Consider the following 15020-nt stretch of genomic DNA (forward strand, 5'->3'; position numbering starts at 1 on the left):
AGGTAAGTTGACTGAGAACACGTTCTCATTTGCAGCAACGACCTGGGGAATAGTTACAGGGGAGAGGAGGGGGATGAATGAGCCAATTGTAAACTGTAATTGTAATAACACTAATAAACAGTGAACACTTAACAAATAACAAAATAACAAAATGTGGCAAACCGATAACAGTCCTATCTGGTGCAGAACACAAACACAGAGACAGGAAACAACCACCCACAATCCCCAACACAAAACAAGCCACCTATATATGATTCTCAATCAGGGACAACGATTGACAGCTGCCTCTGATTGAGAACCATATTAGGCTGGACACAGAAACAGACGAACTAGACAAACAACATAGAATTCCCACCCAGCTCACGTCCTGACCAACACTAAACAAGCAAAACACATAAGAACTCTGGTCAGGACGTTACAGTACCCCCCTCCTGAGGTGCGGACTCCGAACGCACCCCTAAAACTCAAGAGGAGGGTCTGGGTGGGCATCTGTCCGCGGTGGCGGCTCCGGCGCCGGACGAGGACACCACTCCACCACTGTCTTTGTCCCCCTCCTTAGAGTCCTTTGAGTGGCGACCCTCGCCCACGACCTTGGCCTAAGAATCCTCCCCAAGGCCCCCACATGATTTAGGAGGTAGCTCAGGACAGAGAGGTAGCTCAGGACAGAGAGCAGTCTTGACTAATGGCAGCTCCGGACTAATGGCAGCTTGACTGAGTGGCAGCTCCGGACTGAGTGGCAGCTCCGGACTGAATGGCAGCTCATGACTGAGTGGCAGCTCATGGACTGATGGCAGCTCTGACTGGAGCAGCTCATGACTGGAGGGCAGCTCATGACTGGGGAGCAGCAGCACTCATGACTGGAGGGCAGCTCATGACCTGGAGTGCAGCTCATGACTGGCGGGGCAGCTCATGACTGCGGCGCTCTGACTGGCGGGCAGCTCATGACTGGAGGGCAGCTCATGACTGGGCAGACGAGGCTCAGATGGCGCGCTGGCAGACTGACTGCTCAGATGGCCTGGCGACAGATGCCTCAGATGCGCTGGGCAGACAGATGGCTCAGATGGCGCTGGGCAGACAGATGGCTCAGATGGCGCTGGGCAGACGAGATGGCCTCAGACGGCCCGCTGGCAGACAGATGGCTCAGAGCCACTGGGCAGACGGATGGCTCAGACGGCGCTGGGCAACGGAGGTCAGAGGCTGGCAGGCAGCAGCTCAGACGTGCTGCCAGACGAGCAGTGCAGCGGCGTGGCAGGCAGCATACAGACGGTGTGGCAGACGAGCAGTGCAGGCGCGTTGGGCAACGCCGACCTGACCTGCTGAGGCGCACAGTATCCTGGTGTGGTACCCGCACTGGTGGTACCGGCTGAGGGCACGCACCTCAGGGCGAGTGCGGGGGAAGAACAGTGCTACAGGGCTCTGGAGGCGCACAGGAGCTTGATGCGTGGGCCGAACTGGAGTACTGGCTGGAGGACACGCACCACAGGAGAGTGCGTGGGAGGAACAGGGCTCTGAGACACACTGGAAGCCTGGTGCGTGTGTAGGCACTGTGTACTGGCTGGCGGGGAAGTGGCCCGGATATACCGGACCGTGCAGGCGTTACTGCTCCCTTGAGGCACCGAGCCTGCCAACCTTACCTGGTTGAATGCTCCCCGTAGCCGTCCAGTGCGGGAGGTGGAATAACCCACACTGGGCTGTGTTGGCGAACCGGGACACCATGCGTAAGGTTGTGCCATGTACACCGCCCGAGGAGAGTACTGGAGCCAGATATGTAGAGCCGCTTCATGGCACTTGGCTCAATGCTCAATATAGCCCGGCCAGTGCGGAGGTGAAAACCCGCACCGGCATGCACACGTACAGGAGACACCGTGCCGCTCTTCCGCATAACACGGTGTCTGCCCGTACTCCCGCTCTCCACGGTAAGCATGGGAAGTGGGCGCAGGTCTCCTACCTGACTTCGCCACACTATCCTTTAGCCCCCCCCCCAATAATTTTTTGGGGTTTCTTCACGGGCTTCTTACCGCGCCGTCGTGCTAACCTCATTCGCCGGTATCCCTCCGCACATTGCTCCATCGAATCCCAGGCGGGCTCCGGCACTCTCCCTGGGTCAACCGACCACCTGTCTATTTCCTCCCAAGTGGTGTAACCCAGATCCGGCTCCTGCTGCCGAGCTAGCTCCTCGGAACGCCACCTCTCTGCTTTTGCTGCCTCCAGCTCTGCTTTGGGGCGGCGATACTCCTCTGGCTCTGCCCAGGGTCCTTTACCGTCCAGCTCGTCCTCCCATGTCCATTTCTCCTGGTCCCGCTGCTGCCGCTGCTGCCGCTGCTGCCCGTTGCTACGCTGCTTGGTCCGAGTTTGGTGGGTGGTTCTGTAACGGCAGCCTTCCCTCTCTTCACTAGAAGAGAGAGTGTAGCAGGGATCGGACCAACACGCAGCGTAGCCAGTGCTCAACATGTTTAATAACACTAATAAACAGTGAACACTTAACAAATCAAAAAATAACAAAATGTGGCAAACCGATAACAGTCCTATCTGGTGCAGAACACAAACACAGAGACAGGAAACAACCACCCACAATCCCCAACACAAAACAAGCCACCTATATATGATTCTCAATCAGGGACAACGATTGACAGCTGCCTCTGATTGAGAACCATATTAGGCTGGACACAGAAACAGACGAACTAGACACACAACATAGAATTCCCACCCAGCTCACGTCCTGACCAACACTAAACAAGCAAAACACATAAGAACTCTGGTCAGAACGTTACACCAAGTCAGAACCGTAGGATAAATAAAGGGGGCATATAAGCAGACAATGAAAGCTCTTACAATATTCGATGATTACATTTCTCAAAAACTGCTTATAGGCTACATGTGCACCACCAAGTCAGAACAGTAACATCAGGCGAAATTAAGAGGTGAAAATAGACCAAATAATTAGGGTGAGGTACATGGGCTACTAACAGCTTACTACACAACATACACTTAGTATGACTTTCTTAGCGACAGTATACATATCTCCCTGGCCTATTACATAATTTATGCAGCAGCATATAAGACAGTTTTGGACTCACCTTGTTGTGATGTGCTCACAGTCTGTGCTTGTTTATTCCCGACTTCCCAGTTGCAATGCTTGCAGTTAGCCACTGTCACCGATTCCTTCCAAACCCCTCATTGTTGAATTTGTGATTTCCAACTTGTTGTGTAATGTTTATGTCTAATGGCCGATGAGCAACGATACGTTTAATCTATAATTTCTCTTCATTATTTCTCTTCATATGACAAGGATTAAAAAGGATTTGCCAGTAGATTGTCAACTTGATTCATGACGATGACTGCTAGCTAAGATTTTGAAAGTAAAATGTTGACATGATCAGTCCAATCAAAGCTACTGTACATATAACGTGATTTGACGTAATTTTATCTGTGACCAATGACCTTGAGCCTTCTTGGAGGGGCACTACTAATGAAATTCTATGGTAGGAGCCACAGGGCTTGAATGTTGATGTCTACCCCTACTACTATGTCTACCCCTACTACTATAGTGTCCCCATGAGTGACAGAACACTGAGCCAATCACGGCGCAACGCTCCTATTTTCTGCTGGTTTGCTCCACCACCAGAGAAAGCACTGAGCTAGGCTGAAACACCTGCATTTTGGATACTGACATTGTGAACTAAGCCAAATGGTTGTTTCCTTTGACTAACATGGAGACATTTCTACCTTTTGAAATATTATTATTTATTTTTTTAATAAACAAATTTACCCTTCTGTGAAACAAATTAAGTCACATTTTTTACACACTCCGGATATGATAAATATTACCTGAGATAAGTTCAAGTTGTAATTTTTATTTATTTATTTATTTGACACATCTGAAAATACAATGTTTGCTCTGTTGAAATGGTAAAATATATAACTTTTAAGTAGATATGGCAATTGGTTAAAAAACAGTTACGTTCCAGTAATATCACATCAAAAAGGGATGGTTCTCTGAGATGCAGTACGCTGTCAAGGTCCAGACGAGTACCCTGGAAATATTACTCCAACATAAAACACAGCACCATACAGACCGGGCTGACAGAGTACTGACCCAACTGGTAGACCGTCCGCTGACAATACAATGGAATTAAAAGTAGACTCCTCGAGATGGCGTTGCAACGAAGATATAGAGATGAGCAAGATGCAAGACTATGCTCTCATACAGTCACACAAAGTATCTGCGCATGTGCACTTCACACTGCTACAACGTGGTAGCTATGCGGACCAAAACAGCGGAGTAGTTTAACCTCACCACTTCAACGCTCCCTAGTTGTCGAGGAAATGGATCCATACGTTCTTAACTTTGGTGCACGCACGGTCATTCGTCTGGCAGTCGACTTATAAAAACTAGAAAAACCTGTTATGGCCATAATGCCATCGTGATGTTTTGGAGAAAAAGGGGGAGGCTTGTGAAGCCGAAAAGACACCATCCCAACCTGAAGCATACGGCCGGTGACAGCATCATGTTGTGGGGTGCCTTGCTGCAGGAGGGACTGGTGCACTTCACAAAACAGATGGCTCATGAGGAAGGAACATTATGTTGATATATTTGAAACAACACTCAAGACATCAGTCAGGAAGTTAAGCTTGGTTGCAAATGGGTCTTCCAAATGGACAGATGACCCCAAGCATACTTCCAAAGTTGTGGCTAAATGGCTTAAGGACAACAAAGTCAAGGTATTGGGTCGCATCACAAAGCTCCTGACCTCAATCCTATAGAAAAATGTTGTGTGCAGAACTGAAGAGCGTGTGTGAGCAAGGAGGCCTACAAAACCCTGTCTCTAGTTACCCAGCTCTGTTCAGGAGGAATGGGCCAAATTTCACCCAACTTTATTGTTGGGAAGCTTGTGGAAGGCTACCGAAACATTTGACCCAAGTTAAACAATTTAAGGCAATGCTACCAATACTTAATTGAGTGCCTATGTAAAACTTCTGACCCTTACTGGAAATGTATGAAAGAAATAAAAGCTGAAATAAATCATTCTCTCTACTATTATTCTGACATTTCACATTCTTAAAATAAAGTGGTGATCCTAACTGACCTAAGACAGGGAATTTTTACTACGATTAAATGTCAGGAATTGTGAAAAAACTGAAAAAACTGGAGTTCCTTTCCGGAACTTTCAGTAGAGATTAGTACTTGATTAGTACTTCCCACAGATTAGTACTTGAATAAGTGTGCCCTTTGGTTTCCATTGGGCTGTCCATTATTGTTACATTGTCCGTTGGTGCGTGTGAGTACCTGTGCTTTGTGTTTTGGCTTCGTGCCATTGTCGATTGCGCAGATGATTACGGGTCTCGTCCCGTGTGTTAATCATTGTGCCTGTGTGTTATTTATTCGAGGTACTTCTCGCTCTTTTGTTTGGGTTTCAAACATGTGTTTTGTAACGTGTTTGTTTGCCCTTCGTTCCCGTAATTTGGGTAGAATAAAAAAAACTATTACGCATTCCTACGTCTGTCTCCCGATCCTTCATGCCAACGTGACAGACAAGAACTGGGACATCTCAGCTCAAAACTGTGTGTGTGTGTACGTGGGTGTATGTGTTTGTACGTGTGTGTACGAGTGTGTATGAGTGAGTCCCTGTCTGTCTGCCTATGTGTGTAGTGCCTGTGTCCAAACTCTCGAGTTTCACCTCCTGTCAGAAAAACTTTGACATTAAGAAAACCTCAGTGTGGAATAGACGTATCCTCGGGGCAACCCATCAACCAAAAAAGATTCTCGGGATGACACGCTCCTTTCTCTACCAAGCATCCCATTCTACCAAGCATCCCACCAGGTGGCATGTTGCCCAACTTTGCCCACATCCGCTGCTGCATAGAGCCTTCGCTGACTGTGCTCACATTCCCATAGAATCCCTTGTGCCAGGAGTCGTACCTGGGCACATGACCTGACCCGAGTCCATATTCATAACCATCTCAGAGTAGGAGTGGATGATCTAGTATAAGTTGTTATAAGCCTTTTGAATCATAATGAATAAGAAGGGGGGACCTGATCCTAGATCAGCACTCCTACTCTGGAACACTTGGTGTATATACCGGCCGTGTACAAACTCTTGTTCCTAGTTATGGTGGTCCTGAGAGACACTGACCTGCAGGCATTGAGTTTGAGTTTGTCCTCTGTGTCTCGGAGCAGCTGTTGGATATCCAGCTCGCTGGGAAGCCCAGGAAGCAGGAGCTCTACAAAGGCATGATCCTGTGGAAGGTCCCCCTGCCATTCCATCCTGCCTGGGGCACAGCGAGAGAGAAGGAGGAGAGTGAGAACGAACGGAGAATAATGGAAAATGTATTTTCTCACAAAAACAACAAACAAGACGTTGTCAGTATCACAGACTAAAAATGCTTTGGTTCAATGGATGTTTTTCTTGGAGAAAAAAAAATCAATAGGTCTCTTGTTTAGCTCTTATTGAATGCATTATGTACACAGTAAATAATGAATGTACCAAAATGAAGCCATCACATTTTAAGATATTTTATCAAATAGACCATGGATGGACCCCCTCCAAACACACGCGCGCACACACACGCGCACACACACCGCCACAGCATATGAGACATGGTAATTTGATTTCTCCTCGAACAAGATTGTTATCAGGAGCCGTAAATCAACTGCACCTGAAACAAGAGGCAACTTAAATATGTTCCGCCACATCCCTCTCCTCTGTTCCACTTACAGTAGGGGGACCCCTGATCAAAATGCATAGCTTCTAAGTATTATCAGACAGTGACACTACAACCAGTTAACGTAAAAAAGGTAAATAAATAACTAACAAGAAAGGGGACTCTTCACTGCAGGCTTAAATAAATAATCCATCTCGGTTCACCTCAGTATGACGCCCCCTTGGTGCTTAACACATCCTCGAACAGCCAATCATGCGCTGGCGGGGCTCGGCCCATATCAACACCGTCATCATGAGTCAAATGGAATGTAATGGAGAGTGTCAGTGTCAATTTGGCTTTCTCACACTCCTCTCCCCTTCATCTGCTGTGATTTTAATAATCCCTGTCAAAGTCCAAACAGCCTGCCGTACGTAGGCCTACCACCCTGACACGCCAGACAGAAAGCTCAACATTCATTTAGCCCGCACAAAGGGAGGCCTGTCCAGCTGGACAAATATTATTTTCTTCACTTGACAGTCTCTGCAGTTAAGCTTGTACTTGATTATTCCCTCCCTCCCTCATCCTCCCCTCACCCCCTCTCCTTCCCCACATCATCATCCGTGCACTCTGTCTGGGAGGGAGTATATAGAGAGACTTCTGGAGACGTGTAGGTTTTCAATCGGCGGATTAGGAACTCGACGGTGTAATCATATGGGAGAGAGCGTGTGTGGCGGAGGCTGGTGATGATAGTGTGTCACACAGGATGTGCATCAACGCCCGTGTGTGTGTGGTACACGTGAGAGTTAAGGGAGAGTGTCAGGTTCACATTGTCACCACACAGGGCCTCATTAGCAGCGGAAGCAGTAGATATCTTTTGTGTTGTCATTATCTATTTTGAAAGCAGATGTTGAGGAGCCCCAGTGTATTTTTGACTGCTGCCACTGGGTTGACTGGGGCAGACGTATACTCAGAGCACTCAAAGAGAATCTACAGTAGCAGTCTCCTCTCACACAATCCCAGTTAGAGATTGTTCTGAAATATTTAGCAGCTCGTCCCCAGGCTGGCATTTTAAAGCCACTTAGAGCGTGTCAAGTTAAAGTCAACACTGTTTAAAAGAGGGCACCTAACATCCTCTTTTAAAGAAGCAATAAATTAAACACGTACATATTTTGACATCAAAACATTTCAGAAAATGATCTAATGTGTTCTCAGAAGCAGCTATGAAAACACTGTAACTGTGCTTCACAAGGCCTCAAAATACAGTTAGAAATTGAGTTGATTCATGTTCCCCATTATTTCTCCCTTGCATTCATTTGATTGTCTACCTACTACCGAATTTATGCTTAAACGTTACCTATATGCCGTGGAAATATCTAAGTAGGCCTATTTGTAGGCTGCTATTACACAGCATCAAAGTAGGCTAAATGGAATTAAAATCAGTCGTTATAGTGTTTGGAGAAGCAGTTTATTAACCTTTATTTAACTAGGCAAGTCAGTTAAGAACAAATTCTTATTTACAATGACGGTCACGACCGGCCAAACCCTAACCCGGACGACGCTGAGCCAATTTTGCGCCGCCCTATGGGACTCCCAATCACGGTAGGTTGTGATACAGCCTGAAATAGAACCAGGGTCTGTAGTGACGCCTCTAGCACTGAGATGCAGTGCCGGGAGCCCGAGTGCCTAGAGTCGAGGTGCCAAGTTTGGCACAGGGGTATAGATTATAAATGTAAGAATTGTGTATTTTTTTGAGTTGATGGATTTTATGGGCTATTTGGTTCTGTGCTGATAATTTAGCTTGCGAATGTCATTCCACTGATTAAGAGTGTCATACTGTGAAGTATTTTAGAGAGATGGGAGTTGGTATGATCAAAGAAAATGATCATACAGAAGTGGCGCTCCTAGTGGCCGAGTACTATAATGCAGGCAAACTTAAATGGGTTTTTCCTCTTTTCTACCAGCATGTCACATGTGCACCCAGAGGAAAAAAACCTCTAGATCACCTTTACTCCACACACAGAGACTCGTACAAAGCTCTCCCTCACCCTCCATTTGGCAAATCTGACCATAATTCTATCCTCCTGATTCCTGCTTACAAGCAAAAACTAAAGCAGGAAGTACCAGTGACTCGCTCAATACAGAAGTGGTGAGATGCTGATGCTACGCTACAGGACTGTTTTGCTAGCACAGACTGGAATATGTTACAGGATTCATCCAATGGCATTGAGGAATATACCACCTCAGTCACCGGCATCATCAATAAGTGCATCGACGACGTTGTCCCCACAGTGACCGTACGTACGTACATACATATCCAAACCAGATTGATTGAATCCTACTCCACCGGCTCTGGCGCTCGTTGGATGTGGCAGGGCTTGAAAACTATTACGAACGACAAAGGGAAATCCAGTCGCGAGCTGCCCAGTGACGCGAACATACCACACGAGCTAAATGCCTTCATGTTCGCTTCGAGGCAAGCAACACTGAAGCATGCATGAGAACACCAGCTGTTCCGGACGACTGTGTGATCATTCTCTCCGTGCCGATGTGAGCAAGACCTTTAATTAAACAGGACAAAATTCACAAAGCCGTGGGTCCAGCCGGATTAGCAGAAAAGGTACTCAAAGCATGCGCGGACCAACTGGCAAGTGTCTTCCCTGAAATGTTCAACCTCTCCCTGACCAAGTCTGTAATGCCTGCATGTTTCAAACTGACCACCATGGTCCTTGTACCCAAGAAAGCAAAAGTAACCAGCCTAAATTATTACCGCTCTGTAGCACTCACGTTGGTAACCATGAAGTGCTGGTTGGTCATGGCTCACATCAGCACCATCATGCCGGAAACCCTAGACCCACTCCAATTCGCATACCACCCCAACAGATCAACAGATGACGCAATCTCAATCGCAGTCCACACTTCCCTTTCCCACCTGGACAAAAGAAACATCTATGTAAGAATGCTGTTCATTGACTACAGCTCAGCGTTCAACACAATACTGCCCACAAAGCTCATCACTAAGCTAAGTACCCTGGGAATAAACACCTTCCCCTGCAACTGGATCCTGGACTTCCTGATGGGTCGTCCCCAGGTGATAAGGGTAGTCAACAACACATCTGCCATGCTGATCCTCAACACCGGGGCCTCTCAGCGGTGCGTGCTTAGTCCCCTTCTGTACTCCCTGTTCACCCACGAATGCGTGGCCAGGCACGACTCCAACACCATCATTAACTTTGCTGATGACACAATAGGGTCCACCGACAACGATGAGACAGCCTATAGGGAGGAGGTCAGAGACCTGGAAGTGTGGTGCCAGGATAATAACCTCTCCCTCAATGTGAGCATACAAAGGAGCTGATCATGGAATATAGGAAAAGGAGGGCCGAACAGGTCTCCATTAACATCGACAGGGCTGAAGTGGAGCGTGTCGAGAGTTTCGTGGTGTCCACATCACCAATGAACTATCATGGTCCAAACATACCAAGACAGTTGTGAAGAGTGCACGACAAAACCTTTTTCTCCCTCAGGAGACAAAAAAAAGTTTGGCATGGGTCTCCAGATCCTCAAAAATGTATACAGCTGCACAATCGAGAGCATCCTGATTGGTTGCATCACAGCCTGGAATGGCAACTGCTCGGCATCTGACCGTAAGGCGCTACAGAGAGTAGTGCGTACGGCCCAGTACATCACTGGGGCCAAGCTTCCTGACATCCAGGACCTATATACAAGGCGGTGTCAGAGGAAGGCCCAAAAAATGGTCAAAGACTCCAGTCACCCAAGTCATAGACTATTCTCTCTGCTACCGCACGGCAAGCGGTACCGGAGCACCAAGTCTAGGTTCAAAAGGCTCCTTAACAGCCTCTAACACCAAACCATAAGACTGCCGAACAATTAATCAAATGGCTATCGGGGGCTAATTGCATTGACACTGCTACTACTTGCTGTTTATTATCTATGCATAGTCACTTTACCTCTACCAACATGTACAAATTACCTTGACTAAACTATCCCCGCACATTGACCCAGTACCGGTACCCCTGTAGATAGCCTCATTATTGTTATTTTATTGTGTTACTTAATTTTTAAAATATATTTTAGTTTATTTAATAAATATTTTCTTAACTCTATTTTCTTAAAACTGCATTGTTGGTTAAGGGCTTCTAAGTAAGCATTTCACGGGAAAGGTGAAATTTGTGAACATTGGTGAACATTTCATTTGATAAGCTATGGCCTAGAGCACATATGTCAGAGTCAAGGCCCGCGGGCCACATCCGGCCCGCGAGAAGGTTTTTTACGGCCCCTGGGATGATCTTGATTTATTATTAGAACCGGCCCGCAGACCGCAGCAAGCCGGCAGCCCGCAGATCTTTTACACGCACCAATACTACATTTCCCACAATGCAACGGTGACGCACCGAGCAGTAGGCTGCTTCATTTCAATATTTATTGGCACAGCAGTCGTCAGCATCACAGTAAAATTAACTTTCAGATACCCATCAAAAATGGCAAAACGGAAGGTGGACACTGAGACCGGGGGTTTCAAACAAGGTGGGAGTCGGAGTATATGTTCACGGAGGTAGCTGGAAAACCTGTGTGTCTTCTGTGTGGAGAAAGTTGGCGGTACTGAAAGAGTATAATCTGAGACGACATTATGAAACGAAACACGCGGACAAAAACAAGAATATGGACATGGAACAAAGGCTACAAAAGGCAGAGGAATTAAAACGAGGCCTCAAATCTCGACAGGCTCTGTTCAAAAAAGCCAAATCACAAGGCCAGGCTGCTGTCAAGGCCAGTTTTATTTTGGCAGAAGAGATCGCTAAATCAGCCGGCCATTTACGGAGGGGATTTCATCAAAAACTGCATGATTAAAGTTTGTGACGAAGTTTGCCCAGAAAAAAGGCAACTCTTTTTAAATGTGAGTCTGAGCAGAAACACCATTGCCGAGAGAGTAGACAGTTGTCCATCAATCTAAAAGAGCAGCTTGTGAAAAAGGGAAAAGATTTCATTGCATATTCCTTGGCTGTGATGAGAGCACCGACATTTCTGACATTGCCCAGTTGTCAATTTTCATCCGCGGAGTGGACTCCAGCCTAAGCGTGACAGAGAGTTTTTGGCTTTACTCCTATGCGGCAAACTACGGGCAGATGTTGAGATGAGGATGTCAAGATGTGTAAATGAGATGGAGCTGCCTTGGGAAAAACTCGTGGGTTTGACAACCGACGAGCACCTGCGATGTGTGGACACAGGACGACTGGTGGCGAGATACGGAAAAGATGCAAGAGGAAAACGCGACAGGTGAGCTGACAGCTTATCATTGTATCATACACCAGGAAGCGTTGTGCGGTAAAGCCTTGAAAATGGAGCATGTAATGAGCATCATCACGCGCACAGTTAACTTTATCAGAGCCAAAGGTTTGAATCACCGCCAGTTCAAGGCATTTCTGACGGAGTTAGAAACGGAGCATGGTGATTTGCCTTATCACACAGAGGTGCGATGGCTAAGCCAGGGAAAGGTGCTTCAAAGATGTTTCGAGCTTCGTGAGGAGATTTGTCTGTTCTTGGACAGCAAAGGGAAAGACACAACACAACTCCGAGACGAAATGTTTCTGTGTGAAATGGCTTTTCTGTGTGACATTACGAGTCATCTGAATGCAATGAACTTGCAGCTGCAGGTCGGATCATTCATCTCTGATATGTACAGTACAGTGAAGGCATTTAAAACCAAACTGACTCTGTGGGAGACGCAGATGTGAAAGAAAATTTGAGCCACTTTCCCAGCTGCCAGACCATGAAAGAGAAGCTCTCTACCAGTGCGTTCCCGAGCGCACAGTTGGTGATAAAATAGGTATGCTTGCCGCTGACTTTCGACGCGATTTGCTGACTTTGAAGCACAAAAAAGCAGGTTGAACTGCTCGGTAACCCATTTGCTGTTGACGTGGAAAGCTCACCACCAAACCTCCAAATGGAGTTGATTGACCTCCAATGCAATGATGCACTGAGGCAAAATATGCGGCAGTGGGTGCTGCGGAGTTCGCCCGTTTCCTCCCGACACAATGCCCCAGCTGCGCATCCAGGCTGCTCAAACGTTGTTATGTTTGGCAGCACATACCTGTGTGAACAACTGTTTTCTTTGATGAACCTGAACAAAACATCACACAGAAGTCGACTTACTGCTGAACACCTCCACTCAATTCTGAGGATTTCCTCAGCTCAGAGCCTTACCCCGAACATTGATGAACTTGTGGAAAAGATGGGACACCACCAAGTATCACCCTCAACCTCAAACAAGTGAACATTACTGTGCAATCACATATTTAGATTTTTACTCAGTTCAAGTTTAAAAGTTCAAGTTTAATATTTGTTTCACTGCATGTTACTTCTCCTTAAACAAAGTGTTGTTTTTGATTAATAGATTTTTCACTTTATTTTATTGTATTTCAATCCAATTATATTTTAAAAATATTTCAGTTGAGTGGATGATAGAAAATTGCTATTATTGTTTTTCTTTTGAAGTAAATTTAGCCCACTTTTGCTAAAATAGAAAATATAGGCTACTGATGGTGCCTTGAATACCGGTTTCTTTCATTTAATGTTCATGTTATGGGGATTTTTATAAAAGGAAATTTGTCTTTTGTGTCTGTTGAAAATTAAAGATTACTGACAGAGCCATAAGAAAATATTGCTTTATTTACTGATCATATTGGAATATATTGTTAGGTTTTCAGTAGGTTCAATTAGTTCACTAGACTATATGCGTCATTTAACATTTTTTCAAAACATTCGAACAGTCCGGCCCTCGGCTTGTAGCTAAATTTTTTATTTGGCCCTCCGTCCATTTGACTTTGACACCCCTGGCCTAGAGTGTTTTTGTTTTTTTACAACATTGTGAACCAATAATTGAGTTAAACGAACTTATATTTTGGTTCTGATGGGGTAAGACAGTTGAACTAAGCTCATGAGGCTTTTATGTTATATTCTTCAATAACTAATGGCTATAATTAATTTAAAAGTCTAAAATGTCCCCTATCCTCCAGGCCGGCTCGGTCCTCCCCTCCTGCTCCGTGGCTCGACGACTCATTGCGAGCTCACAGAACAGGGCTCCGGGCAGCCGAGCGGAAATGGAGGAAAACTGCGGACCTGGCATCCTTTCACTCCCTCCTCTCTACATTCTCCTCTTCTGTCTCTGCTGCTAAAGCCAATTTCTACCACTCTAAATTCCAAGCATCTGCCTCTAACCCTAGGAAGCTCTTTGCCACCTTCTCCTCCCTCCTGAATCCTCTCCCCCTCCTCCCCCTCCTCCCTCTCTGCTGATGACTTCGTCAACCATTTTGAAAAGAAGGTCGACGACATCCGATCCTCGTTTGCTAAGTCAAACGACACCGCTGGTTCTGCTCACACTGCCCTACCCTGTGCTTTGACCTCTTTCTCCCCTCTCTCTCCAGATGAAACTCGCGTCTTGTGACGGCCGGCCGCCCAACAACCTGCCCGCTTGACCCTATCCCCTCCTCTCTTCTCCAGACCATTTCCGGAGACCTCTCCCTTACCTCACCCCGCTCATCAACTCATCCTTGACCGCTGGCTACGTCCCTTCCGTCTTCAAGAGAGCGAGAGTTGCACCCCTTCTGAAAAAACCTCACATCGACCCCCGATGTCAACAACTACAGACCAGTATCCCTTCTTTCTTTTCTCTCAAAACTCTGAACGTGCCGTCCTTGGCCAGCTCTCCTGCTATCTCTCTCAGAATGACCTTCTTATCCAAATCAGTCAGGTTTCAAGACTAGTCATTCAACTGAGACTGCTCTTCTCTGTGTCACGGAGGCGCTCCGCACTGCTAAAGCTAACTCTCTCTCCTCTGCTCTCATCCTTTTAGACCTATCGGCTGCCTTTGATACTGTGAACCATCAGATCCTCCTCTCCACCCTCTCCGAGCTGGGCATCTCCGGCCGGCCACGCTTGGATTGCGTCCTACCTGACAGGTCGCTCCTACCAGGTGCGTGGCGAGAATCTGTCTCCGCACCACGTGCTCTCACCACTGGTGTCCCCCAGGGCTCTGTTCTAGGCCCTCTCCTATTCTCGCTATACACCAAGTCACTTGGCTCTGTCATATCCTCACATGGTCTCTCCTATCATTGCTATGCAGACGACACACAATTAATCTTTCTCCTTTCCCCCCTCTGATAACCAGGTGGTGAATCGCATCTCTGCATGTCTGGCAGACATATCAGTGTGGATGACGGATCACCACCTCAAGCTGAACCTCGGCAAGACGGAGCTGCTCTTCCTCCCGGGGAAGGACTGCCCGTTCCATGATCTCGCCATCACGGTTGACAACTCCATTTTGTCCTCCTCCCAGAGTGCTAAGAACCTTGGCGTGATCC

General features: G+C 46.9%; 1 protein-coding gene across 1 annotated transcript in view; it reads right to left on the reverse strand.

Moving 5' to 3' along the window:
• kiaa0825 (KIAA0825 ortholog) overlaps positions 1-15020 on the reverse strand; it is a 164536-nt gene that overhangs the window by 148040 nt on the left and 1476 nt on the right. Inside the window, 1 exon segment of the mRNA XM_070437110.1 lies at positions 6135-6270. Within this exon segment, the coding sequence (XP_070293211.1) occupies positions 6135-6265 (131 nt within the window). The 5' untranslated portion in view covers positions 6266-6270.

Source organism: Salvelinus sp. IW2-2015, linkage group LG33, assembly GCF_002910315.2.
Source record: "Salvelinus sp. IW2-2015 linkage group LG33, ASM291031v2, whole genome shotgun sequence".
Lineage (NCBI taxonomy): Eukaryota > Metazoa > Chordata > Actinopteri > Salmoniformes > Salmonidae > Salvelinus > Salvelinus sp. IW2-2015.